The sequence below is a fragment of the Macaca thibetana genome, chromosome X, assembly GCF_024542745.1.
Source record: "Macaca thibetana thibetana isolate TM-01 chromosome X, ASM2454274v1, whole genome shotgun sequence".
Taxonomy (NCBI): Eukaryota; Metazoa; Chordata; class Mammalia; order Primates; family Cercopithecidae; genus Macaca; species Macaca thibetana.
Window position 1 is genome coordinate 5,325,177 of NC_065598.1, and position 20,376 is coordinate 5,345,552.

Genomic DNA, 20,376 nt, shown 5'->3' on the forward strand with positions numbered 1-20,376 from the left:
TGCACAGGAAGGAATTGACAAATGGGCTCCCATTGGTATGTTAGTGATTTTCTGCCTCTTGAGTTTCATTCAGCAGAATTTCTTGCTGTCACTTGAAAGTTTACTCACCTAAGGCTATTTTAAAGTGTTTTGTCAACCACAATTCCAAACACAGTGACACAAGAATGAGCAGGGGTAGATATAACAAATCCAAACACTCCGTTTCAGGCAGTGTCATCTGAGGCGCTTCACCAAACACGGCTTGGTTTTCCAAAATCAGGCCAGCAGAGCCTCCTCAACTGTGCAGCTGGCCAAAGCTAAAGAAATCATCCCATTACCAAATGTATTTATCCATTTCTAGCCTATGTCAGCTGCATCACTTAGCTTTTACAAAGAAAAAGGCATTCAAAGAACAACAAAAGTAAATAAAACACGCCACCTACCAAGAAAGAACGGACGCATAATTATTTGCACAAAGCATTAGAAAATACTGTGATATTTTATTATTAAAAATGCTGCTGAAAAGTTTATACATATGTGTCCGGCCATATATATCTTCTATCATTACTTAAGGCAAAATAAAAAACAAAATTGCAAAATAATAACCCAAGGAACCATTAAACCCTGCGTGCCTTTGAAGATCAAGAATAAAAGCCTAGGAAACGATTTTTTTTTTCTTATTTTTCTCATTTTTTTTCTTTTTTCTCTTTTTCATAGATAGCAAGTATATTTTTTTCTCATAGAACTCTATGAAGATTCTATAACTTCTTTCCATGTAGAAATAAGATATCATTTAAGATGTACTAAATCACTTTTGATCATAATCCCCTGTAAAAGCTAAAGTTATTCACTTAACAGGAACTCTGTTTTTCCTTATTCAAATGTCACAAGCCTGACGCGTTACTGTACATATTGCTAGCAGGAGACAATTGGAAATACTAAACAAATACTGGAATTCACATTACAGACAGACGAAACCAGCATGGGTGCCACACATCACTTCCTTTGTAGTTTCACGGAGAGCCTATTTGTGGTTGCTCAGGTGGGGTCATACACTGCTTGCAGAAATGGCCTGATCATAGCTCTATGAAACAATGAATTGGGAATGAAATCTTACCATGACACCTCTCTGTAGGACAGAAATGTTGCTTCACGTGTGCTAAGTTGAGATAATAATATTTCACATATTTATATACAGAGAATCACTCTCAAATTTAACCCAAGATAAGCAATAGGATTTGGGGATGACTTTTATGCATTTCTAAAAACACTTTTCTTTTTTCTAGAGGTCACTCTCAAACACTGATACATCACTATAGTTTGAGTGTAGGGATTCAGTAATCAAAGGCTGTTACTGCAAAAGAGCCAGGCAGCTGGACAATTTTTATGAGGAATGTCCACTTTAGCAGAGAGATTTAAGACTGGATTTCTAGAATAACCCACAATGGAGCCGAGGGACATGATCTTCAAATATCTTTGGCTACTGTTTCTTGGTAATGCAATAATTTTTGAAAGACAAAATATAAAGTAACCGTTGCTACTATGTTTCCTTCCACCTTATAACACTCAAAACTTTCCTGAAAATGAGAAGAGAAATGAGAAAATGACAAGCTATTGGAAAGAAAAATCTCTGATCCCTAGGTCACCAATTTAAAATGGGTGAATAATTTCCATTCAATGTCTTCTCAGTGAAATTATCCTAATTTCCCAGAAAACCCATGCAAAGCAGTTTTAATGTTCTATCCTTTTCTTCCCCCATTCTTCTATAATATTCATCATTTGGTGACCAGATATACAAATTCACAAAAAGTGATATTTTCAGACAATCATTTGTTTGATCCCATAAATGATACAAAAATTTTTTAAAAACCTGCTTACTGATAAATAAGGGACCGAGTGCTTAAACAAAAAGGAAAGACACATGTCTTCCTTCAATCTGATTAGCTAAGCTGAGCAGGTACTTCATCGGCCAAACCCTCCCGCAGCTGCTAGGGAACACAGAGCCGTATTTACTCCACGGGGCATAGCCCCACCAAAGGCAAGCTTTCTTCTTTTTTTGGCAGGGCCCTGAAATGGGAAGCAACTCTTCCTAAACATATTCAAAGGGCCAGAGCTACAGAATGGGACTTGTATTTTTGTTTCTCCCTGCTGATTCTCTGTGTGTGCATGTCTCTAATTTAACAAGCTGTAAATACATTCCACTTTGGGGACCCATCTCTGTACTGCAATCTCATGAAGGCTAACACATACGAGTCAAAGTTTTTCAAAACAATGGTCTCCTAAGAATGCTCTTGCATGCACCTGTGCAACCTGACGGGGGAAATAGGCCACACAGACCGTCTGGGTCTTCTGTGGGACATCACATCCTCCTACAAATGAGAATCCCATGTAAGAAAATCCCATGTCTTTGTTTACCACAAGTAATTAAGAAGAAAAGCCTCTTTTGTTGGGGAGGAAACAGAGCTGATATGACTAATGTGTATATATATATATATTTATATACATACAGAGCACAATGACAAGCACAACCTTGCTAAAAGCTCTTTCAAACTGAAAACACCAATAAAAGCTTTTTTTCTTGTTTGTCTGTTTGTGGTTTTGTTTAAACTCACAGCTATATACATTTTTAATTTTTACAAAGTTTCTTAAATATAGTTCAGGCTGGCAAAACACCTCTTTGCACAGAACCATACAGATTTCACTGCATAGTCCATTCTTTTATTTTAATAATAAATTTCTACGTTTCCTTCTCTCTGGATTACAGCTCCATGTGCTGGGCAAAAGCCCATTGACGCTTTCTTCACTTAAGGAGAGCCATCCATTGTGTGGCACAGAAAGAAATGTTTAAATTTCCATTGTAATTAAAAAATATTCAGTGTCCTTGGGTGAGTTTCAGAAGTGTCAGCTGCTTCCATGATGTTAGAAACACCCAGGTCCTTGAAATGGTGATGTCCTATCACACTAAACATCGGTTGGAGTGGTAGAGATCTTAAAGCAGTATTTTAACAGAAATGTGTACCTTTCACATTTCATAGGGTCAGAAGTCGATCTCGTAATACTGGAAAACACCAACGAGAAGGGTCTGCTGGGATGGGATGACTGCCTTTTTGCATTTTTGTCTTAAGTCAGTGGGACAAAAACATTCCTGGTTTGGAGACTTTCTTTCTCTCTTTCTTTCTCTCTTCTATGTTGCTGAGCAGGTGGTGCAGAGGGATAGGAGGGGAAATACGGCCAAGCTATACTCTAGTGGTGGAATGTCCGTGGGGTAAATTTGTACTGTTTTGTCCTCCACTGAAGGTGTTAAAAGTGTGCAAAGGCTGCATCCCCGTCAGTGTGTTTGGAATCATGGTGATGGTGTTTGGCGTCATAAGTGGGATATCATCTGGCGACCGGCGCAGCGTGAGGGTGTAGTCTGGTGGGCAGGTGAGCCTCAGCGTGTCGTGTGCCTGCAGCGACTCACACTCGTGATCGTGTTCCAGCTGCTTCATCTGCAAAGACATGATCTCTTCGTTCTGGATGTGAGCGATATCATTTGTTGTGGTGTTTCTCTGGGGACTCGGGCGCCTGTGAGTCTCATGGCGCCTCTTGTCCTTTTTGTAGTACAGAGCCGCAAAGGCTAAAATGTTGAGGAAGAGGAGCGATGCCCCGACGGCAATGGTGACACTTAATTCAGTGGAATAATCCCGTTTGGTTTCAATGAGGACAGTTGTGTCCTCGGGCCCCGTTTTGTGAGGGTCCTTAGAGTGTTTGGGATTGTTGGCAGGAGTGATTGCTGGGCGTTTGGTCGTTGGCCATATCTTGGCAGGAGATCGGCGGGTACCATAGGGAAATGATGTCATGTCTGGAGGAGGAACCTTTGTGGTTGTTGAAACATACTGGAATATCTCGTTCAAGTTGTGCAAATGAGGAACGAGTTCCAACCAGAAAGCCACTTTCGTTGCCCGGTAGTGATCTCTCACTCTGGGTTTCAAGCCTATATGCAGGTAGAGCTGGTCTTTGGGATTATACTTGGACCAGGCCACTTCTTCAAAGCGGTTGGGTTTTGTGTGAATGAACTTGGTATCCTGAGGAACTGGTTGATTTGGATCACTGGGGTAGAAGGAAGAAAAAAAAGAAAGGTCATACTCTTCCACATGTGACATGAAATTATCTTAAACCAATAAATCAGGAAGTTACAATCTGCTCTTCATATATATTTTTCAATGAGCACAAAATACCCAAGCAGCAAAGGTACATTCTGCTTTAATCCTAGACATGTCTACCATGTTGTCTTTTCCCTTAAAAATTGCTTATTTTTCTTGTAAATATAAACCCTGATAGCAATATTATGGCATTTTTACAACATGTCTACTATTTTTAAGGCATCAAATGATCTTCAAAAATAAAGGGAAAAAAGGAAAACTAAGTGTCTCTAGGAACAATTTCAGTATTTCAAGTTTCACTCTCTTGAACTGCAAAACTCATCCAGGAGGGATTTGTTCCAAAGGGATATTTGGCAAGGTCTGGAGACATTTTTGGTTTTCATAGACAGATGGTAGTTTCTATGAAGGGTGGCGGTCAGGGATGCCACTAAACACCCTCTGGTGCACAGGAGAGACCCCCACAGCAAGGAAGTTATCTGGACCCAAATGTTAACAGTACTGAGGCTGAGAAATTCTGATTAAGAAGCTATTGTTCAAGAAATGGGCATTCTCTTTCTTGCTCAAGAATTTCTTTGGAAGTAAATGAATAAATGTTGCAGTTTTAGCAATGAAAATTGATATTAACAGTCAAAAATTGGTTTTATAATTAGAAAATGTTTGTAAACAGGCATATACACCATGTGTTTGCTCTCTATTTGAAAGTAAAATACCGGAAAACATGAAAGCACGCTATGTTAGCTGTAAGAAGTTTGCTAAAATGGTACATATAGTTATGATGAGGTTAACATGTTTAAGAAAAATAAGACACCCGGAAACAAGCTGAGGGCTGTTACAGATGCTAAGCTGTGCTTGGAAACTATGAGCCAAAGAATTATCTTATTATTATTTGCACAAGTGGGCACAGGTAGAAGGAAAATCATAAAAATTTGGAGATAATTCATAAAACATAGGGCCTTTAATAAACATCTTTGCAACCAACTCTCTTAGGATAACACTTCCTCTTCAAAAAACAAATTACCAAATGCTAATTTCTTCCAGTTTTTGACGGTTTGTAAAGTAAGCTACAAAACAGTTACATCTTAAGGTTTATTTGTTATAAGAAAGATTTGAGATTACGCATGGTAAAATGTTATGTACTAGTTAGTACTGAACATTCAGATGTGATGTGCAGACCCAGGCAAGCAGGGAGTTGCAACATTCTGATCAATGGCTCCAGGTGTGAGCTAAGATCTATCTTCCAGGTAACTTCTCCTTGGTGGCACTTTTGTGACACTGCCTCCAACCATTGCATGGCCTGCATGGCAGAAGGCTGCAGGACCAAGGAAGATCATGTATCTGTAGCCATTACCAGACATTGTGCAGGATCCAAACAATATACTTGACTCAGAGGTGACACATTTGCTAAAGGAAGATTTTATCCCCTCAGTCTGAGTCTGTGGTGATGATAAATCATTTCCCTGTATTCAACTTTCTGCAGCTCTGGCTAGTTAACAGCTGTGAAAACTTGAGCAAGTTTTCCAGCCAGTATTGGCCTTAACTTCTCTACATGGTGGATGAGAATATCAGGGTTGGAGGTAAGTGATGAAGGTTGAAAGATAATGACAAAATGTCTGGCATATGGTAAGAATTCAGGAAATATTATCCCCTCTCTTTCAAAATAAAAATTAGAACACCTACAATATTGCAAGGGAGGGAGAACTAGGGAGTGATATACTGTGTATCAGAGTACATACTGTATTTCTATATTGCATATGTTGTAGAGTGTATAAAAGTATATTGTATATTACATACTATATACAAGGATACTGTATAGCACAGTTTATACTGTATACTAACTGTATACTATATGCAGTATATATATGTGTGTGTATTATGTGGGTATATATGTGTATGTGTATATCTATCTATAGATATAGATATAAGATGTATAATGTAATACAGAAGAAGAAAAAGTTGACCTCTACCTTTTAGTTGAATGCACACTAACTGCTGTGTTTTCACTTTACTAAGAGGGTGAAAACAAATATATATAATCTGATAGGTTCTAATACCATGAGTTTTCTTATTTACTGATAAACAATATATTTGAAAAGTCTTCTGCTTTTTTATTTATTATACATGTATTCTTATATGGTTTTGAAAAAATGTTGGATTCAATGCAACATCTCATGTTTCTTGTGCTTCTTTAAGCTTTCTGAAAGAATTTTAAAATTTTCAGTTATTTAATGTGTGTTAAAAGAAAAATAAGTGAATAAATATTTTAGGAAAAAAATCCACTAATATTAGTTATTGATTTTTAATATTCTAAAGAAACAAATGGAAGTGAAGATTCCTCCTTTTTTTCCATGGATCCAATTTTACTAAATTGGGTCTATTAGATGTGTGGCTGTATCATCTATTATGCAGTGAGCATCTAGGAGATGGAGTATTCTGTTCATTTTGGGTACTAGGCTATTTTTGAAGGAACTCAGGGTATATTTGAAAGGTAAAGAAAACACATTTAATTTGTTCTTGAAGAATAAAGCAGAGGATTTGGAAAATCCACAAAAGTGAGCTGCCGCCTGATACGGTCTATTAAAGATATCAGAGATGCACAGCCAGAATTCTTAAACCCAGATACACTTGTGGAGATTATGATAGCCCAAGTCATTCTCCCTTACCAAACCCTCCAGACAGTGAGACCTAGATGTGGGGTATCAGTGTTTTGTTTTTTAGATTTTATTCAGCATAAGGACTGTTTAAACTCCTGTGAGTAAAATTAAAGATTGTAATGACTGAGGATAGAAACACAAGTTGGTCTCTCCAGTAAAAGACTCAATGCATGTCTCTCTCCTTATCCCCCAGCACCTAACACGGCCATTTCCCCCTGCCCCGTTTTATTTGAGATGTAATCTTGGCAGAAGAGACTCAAGTGCATTTCTAAGGTCTAGTTCATTTCTTTAGCTAGAGATGGATATAGTACTATGATCTCTCTAAAAATGTCTGTGAATCCTCTCAGCTGTTCCTTTAAGTAGCACAGGTTTTCCTTATACCCAAAACATTGTTCGCAGTTAACGATCTGTTACCAAACTAGTTTATTATGCATTCAGTGACTCCTCTGCCACACCAGGTGGGGATGTTCATTCATTCAGCTTAAAATCCCTTTTTGGTAATAAAGGTTGCCTTTACAGCCAGAATTATGCTGCAACTCTGTAACCCATCCCCACTAAATACCTCATTGTAACTTCTTTCTTTCCCAAAGATTTAACAATAGTTGAATATAAATTAATCATAGGATACCAGCACATTCAAAAGCAGTGATGGCATCTGATGCAAACAGGATAGAAATCAACCTGCTGTACAAACCCCAGATTTGATGGAACAACATAAAAAAATCAAAATATGTGTTGACCTGATTTTCCATTACAAAACTCTCTTCTCACTTCTGACTTCCAATAGCACATAAGGTCTTCTACTATATTATTATAATGTATTGTTTGATTACTTTAAAGCACTGTTCTTTGTCATACCTTATAAATAAACCAAGATTCCCCTACTCCTTTTTGTCCATCTCTTTCCACACAGACCTCAAAATGAAAGAATCCTGGATCAATGAGCACCTAAATTTTGTTGATCAGCTTGGCCAAACCCCTTTTCTCCTATTCCCAAAGTAATTTCACAGGAAAAGGACTTTAATGCTCTAGAACCCTTTTCAAACTTTAGAGTTAGTTTTCACTTTTCCTTGACGCTGCTCAGAGTCAAGGAAAGATGCACTTTTCCAAAAATGGTCTCAATCTACCTTATGTCTACAATGCCTCTGCATGTTTGAGCTTACACGGTTCTCTTGCAGCATGATTTTAGTCCTCTGACCTGGACTAACATTGAAACTCCTCCTTGCTACAGGGGAGAATCCCGCTCAGGCACAGGCCTGGGCAACTGCTTCCCTATTCAAAACAATAATAAAAAAGAAATAGCAAGGATTACTTGAGGCCCTGGCATTCACTGATTTCAATATCCTGTCTTGATCAAGGTTTTCATAATTTAGAGCCTCGGCAGGGACTTCCTCCTCATTTCTACTCTGTGTACTCGCTGCCTCCGCCTTTCCAAGATGGGAGAGCCCTCTCACCTAATGCTACCGTGAAAATATGCAGCTGACATGATCTATAAGCAAGGATCCAATTGTCTCTCCCTTCCTCCTTCTTTCCTTCCTCCCCTCCTCCCTTCCCTCATTTCTCTTTCTTACCCTCCTTTTCCCTGTTTTCCTTCTTTCCCTCCCTCCCTCCCTTCTTCCTCTCCTCCCCTATCCCCTTTTTTCTTTTTCCTCCCTCTTCCTTCCTTCCTCGCTTCCTTCCTTCTTTTTCTCTCCCTCCATTTTTTCCTTCCCTCCCTCGCTACTCTTTCTTTCCTTCATCTCTTCTTTCTCCCTCCTCCCTTCCTCTCTTGCCTCTTTTCTTTCCTTTCCTTCCTTCCCTCTTTTCTTCCTTCCTCCCTTCCTTCCTTTCACCTTCCCTCCCTCCTTCCTTCCCTTCTTCTTTCCTTCCTCTCCTCCTCCCTTCCCTCTTTCTTTCCCTCCTTCCTCCCTTCCTTCACTCCTTTCTTGATTCCCTCCCTCCCTACTTTCTTCTCTTCTTCCCTCCCTCCCTCCTTCCCTCCCTTCCTTCCTTTGTCCCAACTCTCTTTCCTTCATTTCCTCCCTCCTCCCTTCCTTTCTTTTCTCTGCCAAAATTACATCCCAACATAATTTTTCTGTGCCCATCCCAAATCCAAAGGTTTATGTATACCAGGTATACGTGCCTTCAAACCTAGACTAAAGGTCAGAACCATCTGCTTTGAGATGTCTGCATAGAAGCATCCAGACACCATCCTCCTCATCTCGGCAAACACGTGCGCCATCGGGAGACTGTGCTGTGTCTGCAGGTTTAGAACGCCTGACATAACGCCCACTGAGAGTGGTGAAGCATGTCCTGGCACAATGCGATCCTCTCTCCACGGCACCGTGTAGTGACAGACACGCTGGGAGCTATTCTTGTTTCCTCCTGTCACCTCCAGTGCTGGAAGGGAACAGTGATGGTATGCAGAAATATGCCCCTCCTGTTCTGTGAGTCATCGTCTGAGTGTGTGCTCTGCAGAACGGCGTTAAACTTGGCAGCTCACAGGATGACAACAGATAAGGTGCATCCCATACTTTCTCCTTACGGGCATCAGGTTGGTTCGTTCTCTGCACCTGGTGACCAGGGACTCCTTCTCTGCCCTGGAGTGATCGGGCCACCACCCAATTTACAATAAACAAATAACTAGCAACTGCAACTGAGGTCCTTGTCATCCACTGACGAATACCTAGCTCACCAGACTGTGCCTGACGGTGATATTCCCCATTTCCTTCTTTTATGGAGCTGCCATGGAGGTGTGATCACTTAATCTATTTGTATTTGAATCCACACGTTGCATTTCACATGGGATGTAAGTTCTGAGTAACTTCCTTGAGGAATCATTTGAGTCATTCTAATACCTTTCCAATGAATTAAAAGAGCTCACTGCATTAATACACTCAGTGTTATTTCAGGGATGTTTCCCATGGGCGGAAGAAACAAAAATAGAGGCTTCAGACGGACTGACATTCGAGCTCTGGGTACCTCAATGAACTCTCTCTACCAGCAGCTTTTGATTTCAGTAGCATCAGAGTGTTTCTCCAAGTTCCAGCAGTAATTCCTTCCTCATCTCTTCCAGTCATGTCAGGGCCTTCATGAAAGCTAGACGAACCCTCAACACAGACCATGAATGGCAACATGAATGTATTCCCTAAATGCAGGGGGGAAACCACAGGCTCTAAGCCAAGTGGTTTTAAGAAACAGATTCATGGCATGAAAAAGCACTCAATAACAGAGAGAGCACTGTGGTATTCTCACGGCTCTCTCAGACCTTCATGATGTCTTGGTAAAAGCATCCATTTGGTGCCAGCAGTGATAACGATCACCTCATGGAACTAATTAACTTCCTTTATCTTTTTCTGTCTTTTTTCCTTTTTTTAATAATGAGAGAGCCAGTCTCAGTCTCACAGCCCTTGGGAGTCAGGAAGAGCTAATGAGAATTTAACAGCATTATTTAGATTTCACTATTGCTTTAATGGTTCTATAAAATGTATGAGGAATGATTCTAGCTTTCCACTTAAGATAATCATATAAAGTTTATTTTCAAATCATGTAAGGAGGAAAAGAAAAAGCATATGGTTTTAATGAAAGTAAGTAAAGAGAGTGTTTACAGACCAAGTCAGTAATACCTTTAGATGCTAATGTAGTGAAGATTGAATGAGTATAGCCATGTTGATGGAAGTCTTTAGGCTTCAAGATGATGAAATTCTCTGCAAGGGCAGACACCACTTATCTTAGTGCTGTCACAAAAGAGGGCCTGGCCCTGGCTTCACAAGGTATTAGAGATTGAATACTGTCTCCCCGTAAAGTAAGATACGTTGAAGTCCTAACCCCAGTACCTCAGTATGTGAGCTTATTTGGAAATAGGGTAACTGCAGATATGACTATTTATGTTAAGATGAGGTCATACTGGAGTAGGGTGAGCTTCTAATGCACCTTGGCAGATGCTCTTATAGGAAGACAGCCATGTGGAGACAGAGACACACAGGGAGGCCGTAAGATGACAAACACACAGAGTGGGGTGGTGCAGCTGCAAGGCAGGAATGCCAAAGTCTGCACCCAAACACGAGTAACTAAGAAGCAGCAAAGAAATACCTTCCTATAGCTTTTGGAGGGAACTTGGCCCTGCAAGCACCTTCATTTGCAACTTCTGGCCTTAGGAAGTGTAAACCGATAAATTTCTGTTGTTATAAGACACACACTTTTTGGGCTTTTTTGTTTTTTGTTTTTTTTTTTAAGACAAAGGTTTCGTTCTGTCGCCCAGGTTGGAGTGCAGTGGTGCAAACATGGCCCACTGCAGCCTCGACCTCCTGTGCTCAAGTGATCCCTCTGCCTCGGCCTCCTGAGAAGCGGAGACTCTCGGCCTATGCTACCATGCCCAGCTAAATTTTTTCATTTGTTTTGTAGAGATGGACTCTCACTATGTTGCCCAGGCTGGTCTTAAACTCGTGGCTTCCTCAGGTGATCCTCCTGCCTTGGCCTCCTAAAGTACTGGGGTCACAGGCATGAGCCACTGCACCCAGCACAGACATACAGTTTTTGATACTCTGATAACAGCAGCCCTAACAGACTAATAAACAAGGTTTACTTTAAAAAAAAAAGTATAATTTGATTTCAACAATTTATTCACACAAGAAAGAACCTTTCAGTGATAGACAAGCATTTCCATCAAATGTGGGTCCCTCCTCCCTTCTCCTCCAGGTAGCCTTTCTCAGACCAAATCTACAAAGCCTGATTATTGAAAGTTGGTGTCCAGGTGATACCTTTTCCACTACAAAAACATGCTGTACTTTTGCCAAGAGCACAAAACATTCTTAAACCACTCCCCACCCAAACCACTTTGGAATCTTTATACAGTATGCCAGCTGCTAAACACGTAGGCATTGAAACCACCAGCATCCCCAGATCTTCTAAGGATTACTGTGCATAACTCATGTGTGGCAGGGCCACTGCAGTCTCAGAGCCTCATTCCGCATGGGAAGATTTACCCTCCCTGGGCGACAGGCACATCTCTCTCTCTCTCTCATTCAGTGTAAAGAGGCTCAGGGTGACGATGGAGGCACACACTGGTAGAACAGAATGACACCCCATCCATTTCCACAGTTACATTATTAGACAAGAGAAAATGAAAAGATGCCACAATGTCTGGAGCTATTTAGGATGTTTTGGGTTCTTTTCTCCCATGGTTTGCAGAGAATCCACTCAGCAGAATATTGGCAGACTCGGTTGTATGTGTGCTTTTTGTATATTTTATATTTTCTACTATATTTAGGCCAATAAATGAGCTTTCCTGTGAGATACACATATATGTGTGTTTGTGTGTGTGTGTTTATATATGCAAGCCATATAGCAATATGATACAAATATTATATATTTTATTTGCTCTATCTCTATAGCTATTTATATAGCAAAGAAAATACAAATATATATTTGTGTATATATATACATATTTGTATTTGTATATATAGTATATATATATTTTTATTTGTATATATAGTATATATACTATATATATTGTATTTGTATATATAGTATATTTGTATTTGTATATACAAATATATTTGTGTGTGTATATATACAAATACAAATATATATGTACTATATATTATACATATGGGAATATCTATATTTTTATAGAGACATTAAATATATATAGGAATATATATTTATATTTCTGTATAATTATTATGATATGTGTTTTCATTCCTATGGCCAGGCAATCAACACAATTCCCCAAGTGGTGCATGTGCTGTGATACCCTCACAAATTAACAAAAGAGATATGGTTGAAATTAGACTTAAAACTCTGTAATCAGGGCTGGCGTGGTGGCTCACACCTGTAATCTCAGCACTTTGGGAGGCTGAGGTGGGAAGATCGCTTGAGCCCAAGAGTTTGAGACCAGCTCGCGTGACACAGCAAAACCCTGTCTCTAACAAAACAAAATTAGCTGAGTAAGTTGGTGTGCATCTGCAGTCCCAGCTATTCAGAAGGTTGATGTAGGAGGATCCCTTGAGCCCAGGAGTTTGAGAGAAGCCTGGGCAACATAGCAAACCTGTCTACAAAAATCCATGTAAGGGCATGGAGATGCACGCCTGTAGTCCCAGCTACTCAAGAGGCTGAGATGATGAGAGGATCACATGAACCCATGAGTTTGGGGCTTCAGTGAGCTATGATTGTGCCAGTACACTTCAGCCTAGGCAACAGAGTGAGACCCTGTTTCTATCAAAAAAAACAAAAACAAAAACAAAAAAACAACAACTAAAAATTAGCCAGGCATGGTGGCGGGCACCTGTAGTCCCAGCTACTCAGGAGGCTGAGGCAGGAGGATGGCTTGAGCCTAGGAGTTCAAGGCTGTAGTGAGCTATCGTTGCACCACTGCACTCCAGCGTGGGCAACAGAGTGAGACTGTGTCTCTAAAACAACAAGAACAAAAACAAAAACAAAACCGTTTAATCAGCTATTAACAGAACCGTCCTATATGTATGAGTCCTGCACCTGCAGGTAGGAACTCTGGAATTCCCAATGGGCAATTAGAACTCTAGTAAAAATCTGGTTTGACAGTTGTTTTACTCCTATAACACTTTAGGAGTAAAGAAAAAAATGAGTTCCATAGATGTTGCGGGAGAAGCTGCCTGTTACTGCGTGTGTAAGCATATATCTGTGTGTATATGTGTGCACACATGTGTATGTGTGTGTACGCACGTGTGCTCCTGCAAGTGGCAGTAGAAGCAATACCTATATTGAGGACCCAAACAAGTGACGAGGATAGCGATACCCCAGCACGAAGAAGAACGTACCCAGTTTTGGCGAAGTTCGTCCAGTAGGTCATGACCACGGCGCTGAGCATGACGTCGTTCTTGGAGAAATTACAACTGAAGAGCTCGGTGGGACCGACCATGGGGATGCCGAAGACGTAGGGGACCTCATCGCCATGGGCCGAATCCGCCCAGCTGGGCTTCATTTCGCTTTGGCAGTGATGATAGAAGGCATAGAAGTAGGTGGGGGAGCCGTACTGCGCGTGCAGGTCGGCGGTGGCCACGGCGGGGGCCACCCACTGGTGGTCAGTGAAGAGAGCCACCAGCGTTTTCCGCCGCGTCTCCGGGTTTTCCTTATCGGCCCAGTCTGTGTACATGAACTTGATAGTCTCGCGCAAAGTGTCTTTCCCTTCAGGATAGCCGTAAAGGTTGTCCACGAAGTTGGACACGGAGAAGTCAAAGTCATTGGGCGTCACACCGTCCTCGTTATCCACGATGCCGTCCACGAACTTCAAGCCTTCCCCTTGGTTGACGCCCAGCATGATGTCGTAGTTGAGGAACTCGCCTTGCTCCATCAGGATCTGAGGGTCGTCTGGGATGACGTCGCCGTCAATCACGGGCCCGAAGGCTATGTGGTAGGTGGCTGGGGTGATGGTCTGCTGGATGAGCTCCTTGTAGTTCTTGTTCCGCAGGCATTCTACCATGTCCGTGGTGTCCAGCATGTTGCAGCCGACCTTGTCTGCCAATATCCGAGTGTACTTGGCCGGCTGGTAGTTCACTGCCCAGCTGGACAGGGCGGTGCCGCTCTGAATGATGGCCTTCTGGAAGAGACCTGCAGGTGCAAAATTGTGGACATGCAAATGAAAACCCGCAGGACAGAAACGCAGCTTTTACTGAGCAATGAAGGCTGTGATTGTCTCTCAGGCATGTGAATTTCTGGACGTAGTAGCATTCAACTCTGTCAGGGGACCTTTTACCCATTTTCATTTCGATTTCCCCTTCCCCCCTCCTCCTGAACATTCATTTTAGGCAATGTTATTCTACACACACAGACACACACACACACACACACACACACACACACACACACGAGTTTAAGGAAATGAAACCACATTTACACTTTTCCTGCACTGGTAAAATACATGTGATTTCTTTTTCCTTCCACAATCCAGTGTCGTTTTTGCTTCCTTGCCTCCAGATGCCATATATAAAAACTCCAACAGCAACTGCATTCCCCATTTCCAAGAAAAAAAAATGCTTTAAGCTAGTAAAAGGTCAAAGGCCCTCTTGTCTCACAAGCGAAACTAGGTATCTCTTCATTATGGGAAAAAAAAATAAATCCACTTGAATCAACTTCAGAGTATTAATTCAGGAATGCATTTCTACTTATACCTTGAGTCTAATGAAGACACTAAGATCTGGCAATTAAAATAAATACATTGAGTTAGCTATGCTTAAAGAAATCCTCAACTGGGTGCCTAAATGAGTATTTTTTGAAGTCACTTCTTTCAAAACTACATCCATTGGAAACTCAGAGATGTGTATATTTTATTTTGCCACATATAAAAAATGCTTTGCTTGGTGAGAAACTTGAAAAAGCATGGGTAATTTTAGGAGTAAAATTCTGTGTAGCTTAAAATTCTCCATGAGTTCAGTCTACTACATGGATGTCCAGAAGTATAAAATCTGTATTTTTAACCACGACAGGACAAGAGAGGCGGGCTGTAAAAATCAGCATTCCATTTACGATCGCTTCCCGCCGTTTCCGTGGATCCCAGCCCGAGTCGGGCACTAAAGAATAAGGCATTCAGCTGTGAGTCCAGAAGTTCATGCCCTGTCGATTTTTAAGGTCACAGAAGCAATCAAATACGAGGAAAATATGATAGTCATCAGGAAGATGTGATTTTAAAGATTGGAGGATTGCCCAAAGATGACACACAGGACTGCAACTTGAAACCAATATGGCTTTGACCAAAATGTCATCAAAGCCATCTTGGGAACGTTTCTGTCAGAAATGTGCAAGTATTGACTTGAATGCTTGGCTCTGAAGATTATTTTAAAATGTCCAAACAAAAAAACAAAAACAAAAACAACCAAAAAAAGTCAATATGTATTCAGTTGGATACTTTCAGTAGTTAAAACATTCAGAATTGGAAAAAATGCTGTGAGAAGTTCTCTTTCCTGCCTTTCTCATAACTACTGGCAGTAATTTAGGCAGTAGTGTATATATAAGTAACACACATAAAACATTTATTTGTATGTTAGGGAAGCAGTATAACTCCTGATAAGACTAAAATAGTTGGATAATGAAAAAAAATCACCCGTAATTCATACTTTAAAACACAACTCACCTTAGCATAATGAGTATGCTAGGAGTTCACTTAATTCTTAGCTCTTTCCCCCCATTCAAATGTCTGTTTTGCATAGCTGAGCCCAATATTTATATAGCTATCTACACTGTGTTTTTCCAGCTGATGTAGATCTTAGGTAAATTCTTAAATTATTATTATTTTGAGTAAATACATATGGTTCATTATAATTTTCCTCTCCTTTTGATCTTGTAGCTTTTAATTTCATTCTTTGCTATGATACTAATACTGGGGTGAATATCTTCATAAAACTATCACTTTCCACGAGTACTTTGTCTTCATTAGACCACATAACCAGCAAGGAATTCCTAAGGCAAACAGTATGGGTATTTTTATTTTTATTTCAGACAGGGTATCACTCGGCTACCCAGGCTGGAGTGCAGTGGCGGGATCTCGGCTCGCTGCAGCCTCTGCCTTCCAGGATCAAATGATCCTTCCACCTCAGCTTCCCAAGTAGCTGGGACTACAGATGTGTCACTTTTTTGTAGAGACAGGGTTTCGCCACGCTGCCCAGGCTGGTCTTGAACTCCTGGACTCAAGCAATCCGCCCACCTCGGCCTCCCAAATTGCTGGGATGATAGGCAGGAGCCTGGCTTGCATTTTTCACAATTCTTGATTATATTGATGGGCTGTTTAGAAGCATGCTGTGCAGAAATGACTGATGCAAAGGTATAATAATTTCCAACCTATTGACTTAAATAATTAACACCTCCCTCCAATTAATGTGGCTTACATGTGTTTGATTACTCCTAAAGTTGGTTCTGACTGCTTTCTAAATCTACAATTGTGATTGTATCAATTGAGAAAAGTGAAAATCTAGGTATTTTCAAAAATGCCATATAAATCTCTCTACCAAAGGGTTCATCAGATTCTTCACTTTTCCTGTTTTTGAAATAAAGTTAATACAAACATGAGCCTTTCCTCTTATTAGCACTACTAGGAGATCAAAGGCCATTTGGTCTCATGGGCGAAGCATTATGAACTAAAAACTCAAGGAATTTAGAGTTTGGAGGATTTTAGGAAACCCTCATCTGTCCTATCTTGGAAATTAAGACACTGAGGAGCATAGTGATCCAGAAACTTGTCCAGATGGTGCTGGAAGTGAAGAAAATCCTGCAGTTACTCTAAAGAAACATGCTTTTTAATTGTATTTATTTATTTATGTTGGGACAGGATCTCACTCTGTCACCCAGACTGAAGTGGAACCTCACAGTTCACTGCAGCCTCAACATCCCTGGCTCAAGTGATCCTCCCACCTCAGCCTCCCAAGTAACTGGGACCACAAGCAAGTGCCACCAGGCCCAGCTGGTTTTTATTTTTATTTTTGTACAAAAGGGGTCTTGCTACATTGACCAGGCTGGTCTCAAACTCCTGAGCTCAAGCCATCCTCCCCCCTCAGCCTCCCAAAGTGCTGGGATAACAGCCATGAGCCACAATATCCAGCTGGTAACTTTAAAAATAATAATTCCAGAGGTCAAGGTGGGTGGACCACTTGAGGTCAGGAAGTTCAAGACTGGCCTGGCCAACATGGTGAAAGTCCATCTCTACTAAAAATACAAAAATTAGCCAGGCACAGTGGTGGGCACCTGTAATCCCAGCAACTCGGGAGGCTGAGGCAGGAGAATCGTTTTGAATCCAGGAGGTGGATGTTGCGGTGAGCCAAGATTGTGCCACTGCACTCCTGCCTGGGAGACAGAGTGAGACTCCCTGAAAATAAAAAAGAAATTCCATGAAGGTTTTGAGAACTTCAGGTTCAGTCAGTGTGGTGCCATTCTGAAGACCACTGACGATACAGAACAAATTACAAAGCTGTCTTGATGACTGAGATGGCTATTAGGGATATTCATTTGCACGTGGCCTCAACCCAGGGCTGGATCTGCTCTGCAGATTTTCCTGCTTCTTCCTTTTAGGCCACAGCCAAGAATTTGTGATCCTGTTTCCAGAACCAATTGCCTCAAATTCCTCTGGACTCCCCTTTGAAGTCTCCCATCGGATACTGCAGGGAGCCTCCTTCACAAAGGGACAGCAGGGAATCCACCGAGTGAGCCTCCGGGGAAAGCCTCAGTCACTCCTGCAGGGCTCGGGGTGTGGCTGCCTATGCTGACCATTACTTAGGCAGCATAACCATCTGCCTAAGTGATTACTCCTGATCTTGAACTCCTGGACTCAAGCAATCCGCCCACCTCGGTCTCCCAAATTGCACATCTGGTTGGGTACGGCTGCCTATGCTGACTACCTGTCCAAGTGCACATCTGGTTGGGTACGGCTGCCTATGCTGACTACCTGTCCAAGTGCACGTCTGGTTGAGGTAACATGATGCACATGTGTTTTTGCGGTTTCCTCTTTCTCTGCTTTGCCAACATCAGCTTTTTCCAGGGTAACACCAGGGCCCCAGGGAGGGTTTGGAGCTCCCACAGGGATAAGCAGAGGACCCCAGGCTGACTGACCCAGCAAGGAGGTCCTTCCTAAAAGTCATATTTGCAGGAGAGAGAGGAAGGGAGAGGGGAAAGCAAACTGTGGACACCTCCTAGTGCTGCATGCTGACCTGACCAGGAAGGAGGTCCTTTGCTGAAAGTTGTATTTGTAGGAGAGGAAGAAAGGGAGGGAGAGAGAGAGAAAGAAACAAAGAGAGGGACAGAGGGAGAGGGGAGAAAGGGAGAGAGGAAAGGAGATAGTGAGGAAGAGAGTGGGGAGACAGAGAGAGGGAGAGAGAGGAAAGGGGGGAAGGGAGTGTGAGGGAGAGAGAGAGAGGGAGGGGGGAGAGACAGTAGAGGGAGGCGAGAGAGAGGGACAGAGAGAGTGAGAGACAGAGCAAAAGAGAGAGAGGGAGTGGGCGAGAGGGAGAGGGAGGAGGATGTAGAGAGGGAGAGAGAAGAGAGGATGAGAGAGGGAGAGAGAAGAGTGGGAGGGGAAGAGCAAGAAGAGATGGAGGGAGACAGTCAGGGAGAGAGACACTATTCCTCTGGGTAGAATCTACTTCTAAACAAATGCACCAGACATGTTTCAATATTTCCAGAAAATTTAAAGAATTAATATAAATTAGAGAAGTGACTTCTTAAAAAACATGTGGCTAAAAGCCCTGATGGTTACAAAATCTATACACCCGCATCCCTTATCCACATACTGTCTCTTCCATATCACTCTTACTAAGTTGTAGCTAGAAGTTATTAAAATTTCAAATAGTCAAATACAGTCAGAATGGCAAAAGAAACAAAAGTGTCGAGACTTCTAAAGTAGTTATTTTGTTCCAATCATTGTAACCAACACCTAATTGTCACACATTTAAATTAGGAGAAAAATATTGCTGACCAAGCATGGTGGCTCACATCTGTCATCCCAGCACTTTGACAGGCCAAGGCAGGAGGATTGCTTGAGCCCACGAGTTTGAGACCAGCCCAGGCAAACACAGCAAGACCACTTCTCTATAAAAAGTTTAAAAAATCAGCCAGTAGTCCCAGGTATTCAGGAGACTGAGATGGGGGAAGTCTTAAGCCCAGGAGTTGGAGGCTGCAATGAGCTATGATCGTGCCACTGCACTGCAGCCTGGGTGACAGAGCAAATGGAACAAAAGCTGACTTAAAAGACATGAAGATGGATTCATCTGATCTTTTGGGCATTTTCTGTTGCCAGAGTGACTTCTAGCAACCCGGACATGCATCTGAGATATGAATTCTGACCATTCATTTCTTGGTTCAGTGCATTAGACTGTCTGCCCTGGGGGCACCATTATTACCTTCTGAGTAGTGGGACAGGGTCAACAGGCTGACACAGGAGGCCCCGGCCCCCGAGCCAAAGATGGTCACTCGCTTGGGGTCCCCGCCAAAGGCTCCCACATTCTCCTCAATCCACCTCAGTGCTTGAATCTGATCCAGGAGCCCATAGTTGCCTTTTGCTGCCTGGTCACCGGTACTTAAAAACCCTACAAAAGAACACAAGACATTTTTGGTGGTCAAATATAAAAAGTGCATACACATCTCTGCTATTTGAAAATATATCTCATAGCTTGTCTTCTTCATTCGCTCTTTCCTCAACCCTCACCCCCACAAATTAGAGGAAGAAGAGGAGAAACAATGTTGTGGCAGAAATAATTATATAAATAATGGTTACTGTTTAGGTTGATGTTATGATACCATGGCATCTTTGGGTATACATGTGGCTAATATAGAAGGCAAAATGAATCTAAAATATTAATAACATGAAGTGATCCCAGAAGACGTCGTAAATTTTACTAGGTTCAAGGCATCGTTTCTGTGCACATTTTCATTTTCTTTTTTGAAAAATGCAACAGACTCCTACAAGAAAGTTTTCAGGGAAAACAGTACGTGTGTGTGGGGTTGGCGGGGGGCAGTGGGTGTAAGTGCACATGTCTGTCTAAGAATATGTCCTTGTATATAAAGGCAGTGTGCGCCTGTTTTTCTCACTGAATTAGTTATTAACATTTTGTTTTAACTCCTTTTAACGCTTAAGAAACAAAGTAAGTTACAGACTCCACTAGATCCCACTC

The 20,376-nt window shown here is 41.5% G+C and overlaps 1 protein-coding gene across 4 annotated transcripts in view; it reads right to left on the bottom strand.

Moving 5' to 3' along the window:
• Window positions 1-459: 459 nt before the first annotated feature.
• Window positions 460-20,376, bottom strand: part of NLGN4X (neuroligin 4 X-linked) — a 353,256-nt gene continuing 333,339 nt past the window's right edge. For all 4 annotated transcript variants that reach the window (XM_050777512.1, XM_050777515.1, XM_050777513.1 and 1 more), the window contains 3 exons: window positions 19,606-19,791; window positions 13,546-14,335; window positions 460-4,068 (listed from right to left, as the gene is read on the bottom strand). In XM_050777512.1, the coding sequence (XP_050633469.1) occupies window positions 3,216-4,068; window positions 13,546-14,335; window positions 19,606-19,791 (1,829 nt within the window). In that variant the 3' untranslated portion in view covers window positions 460-3,215. The remainder of the gene's footprint in view (window positions 4,069-13,545; window positions 14,336-19,605; window positions 19,792-20,376) is intronic.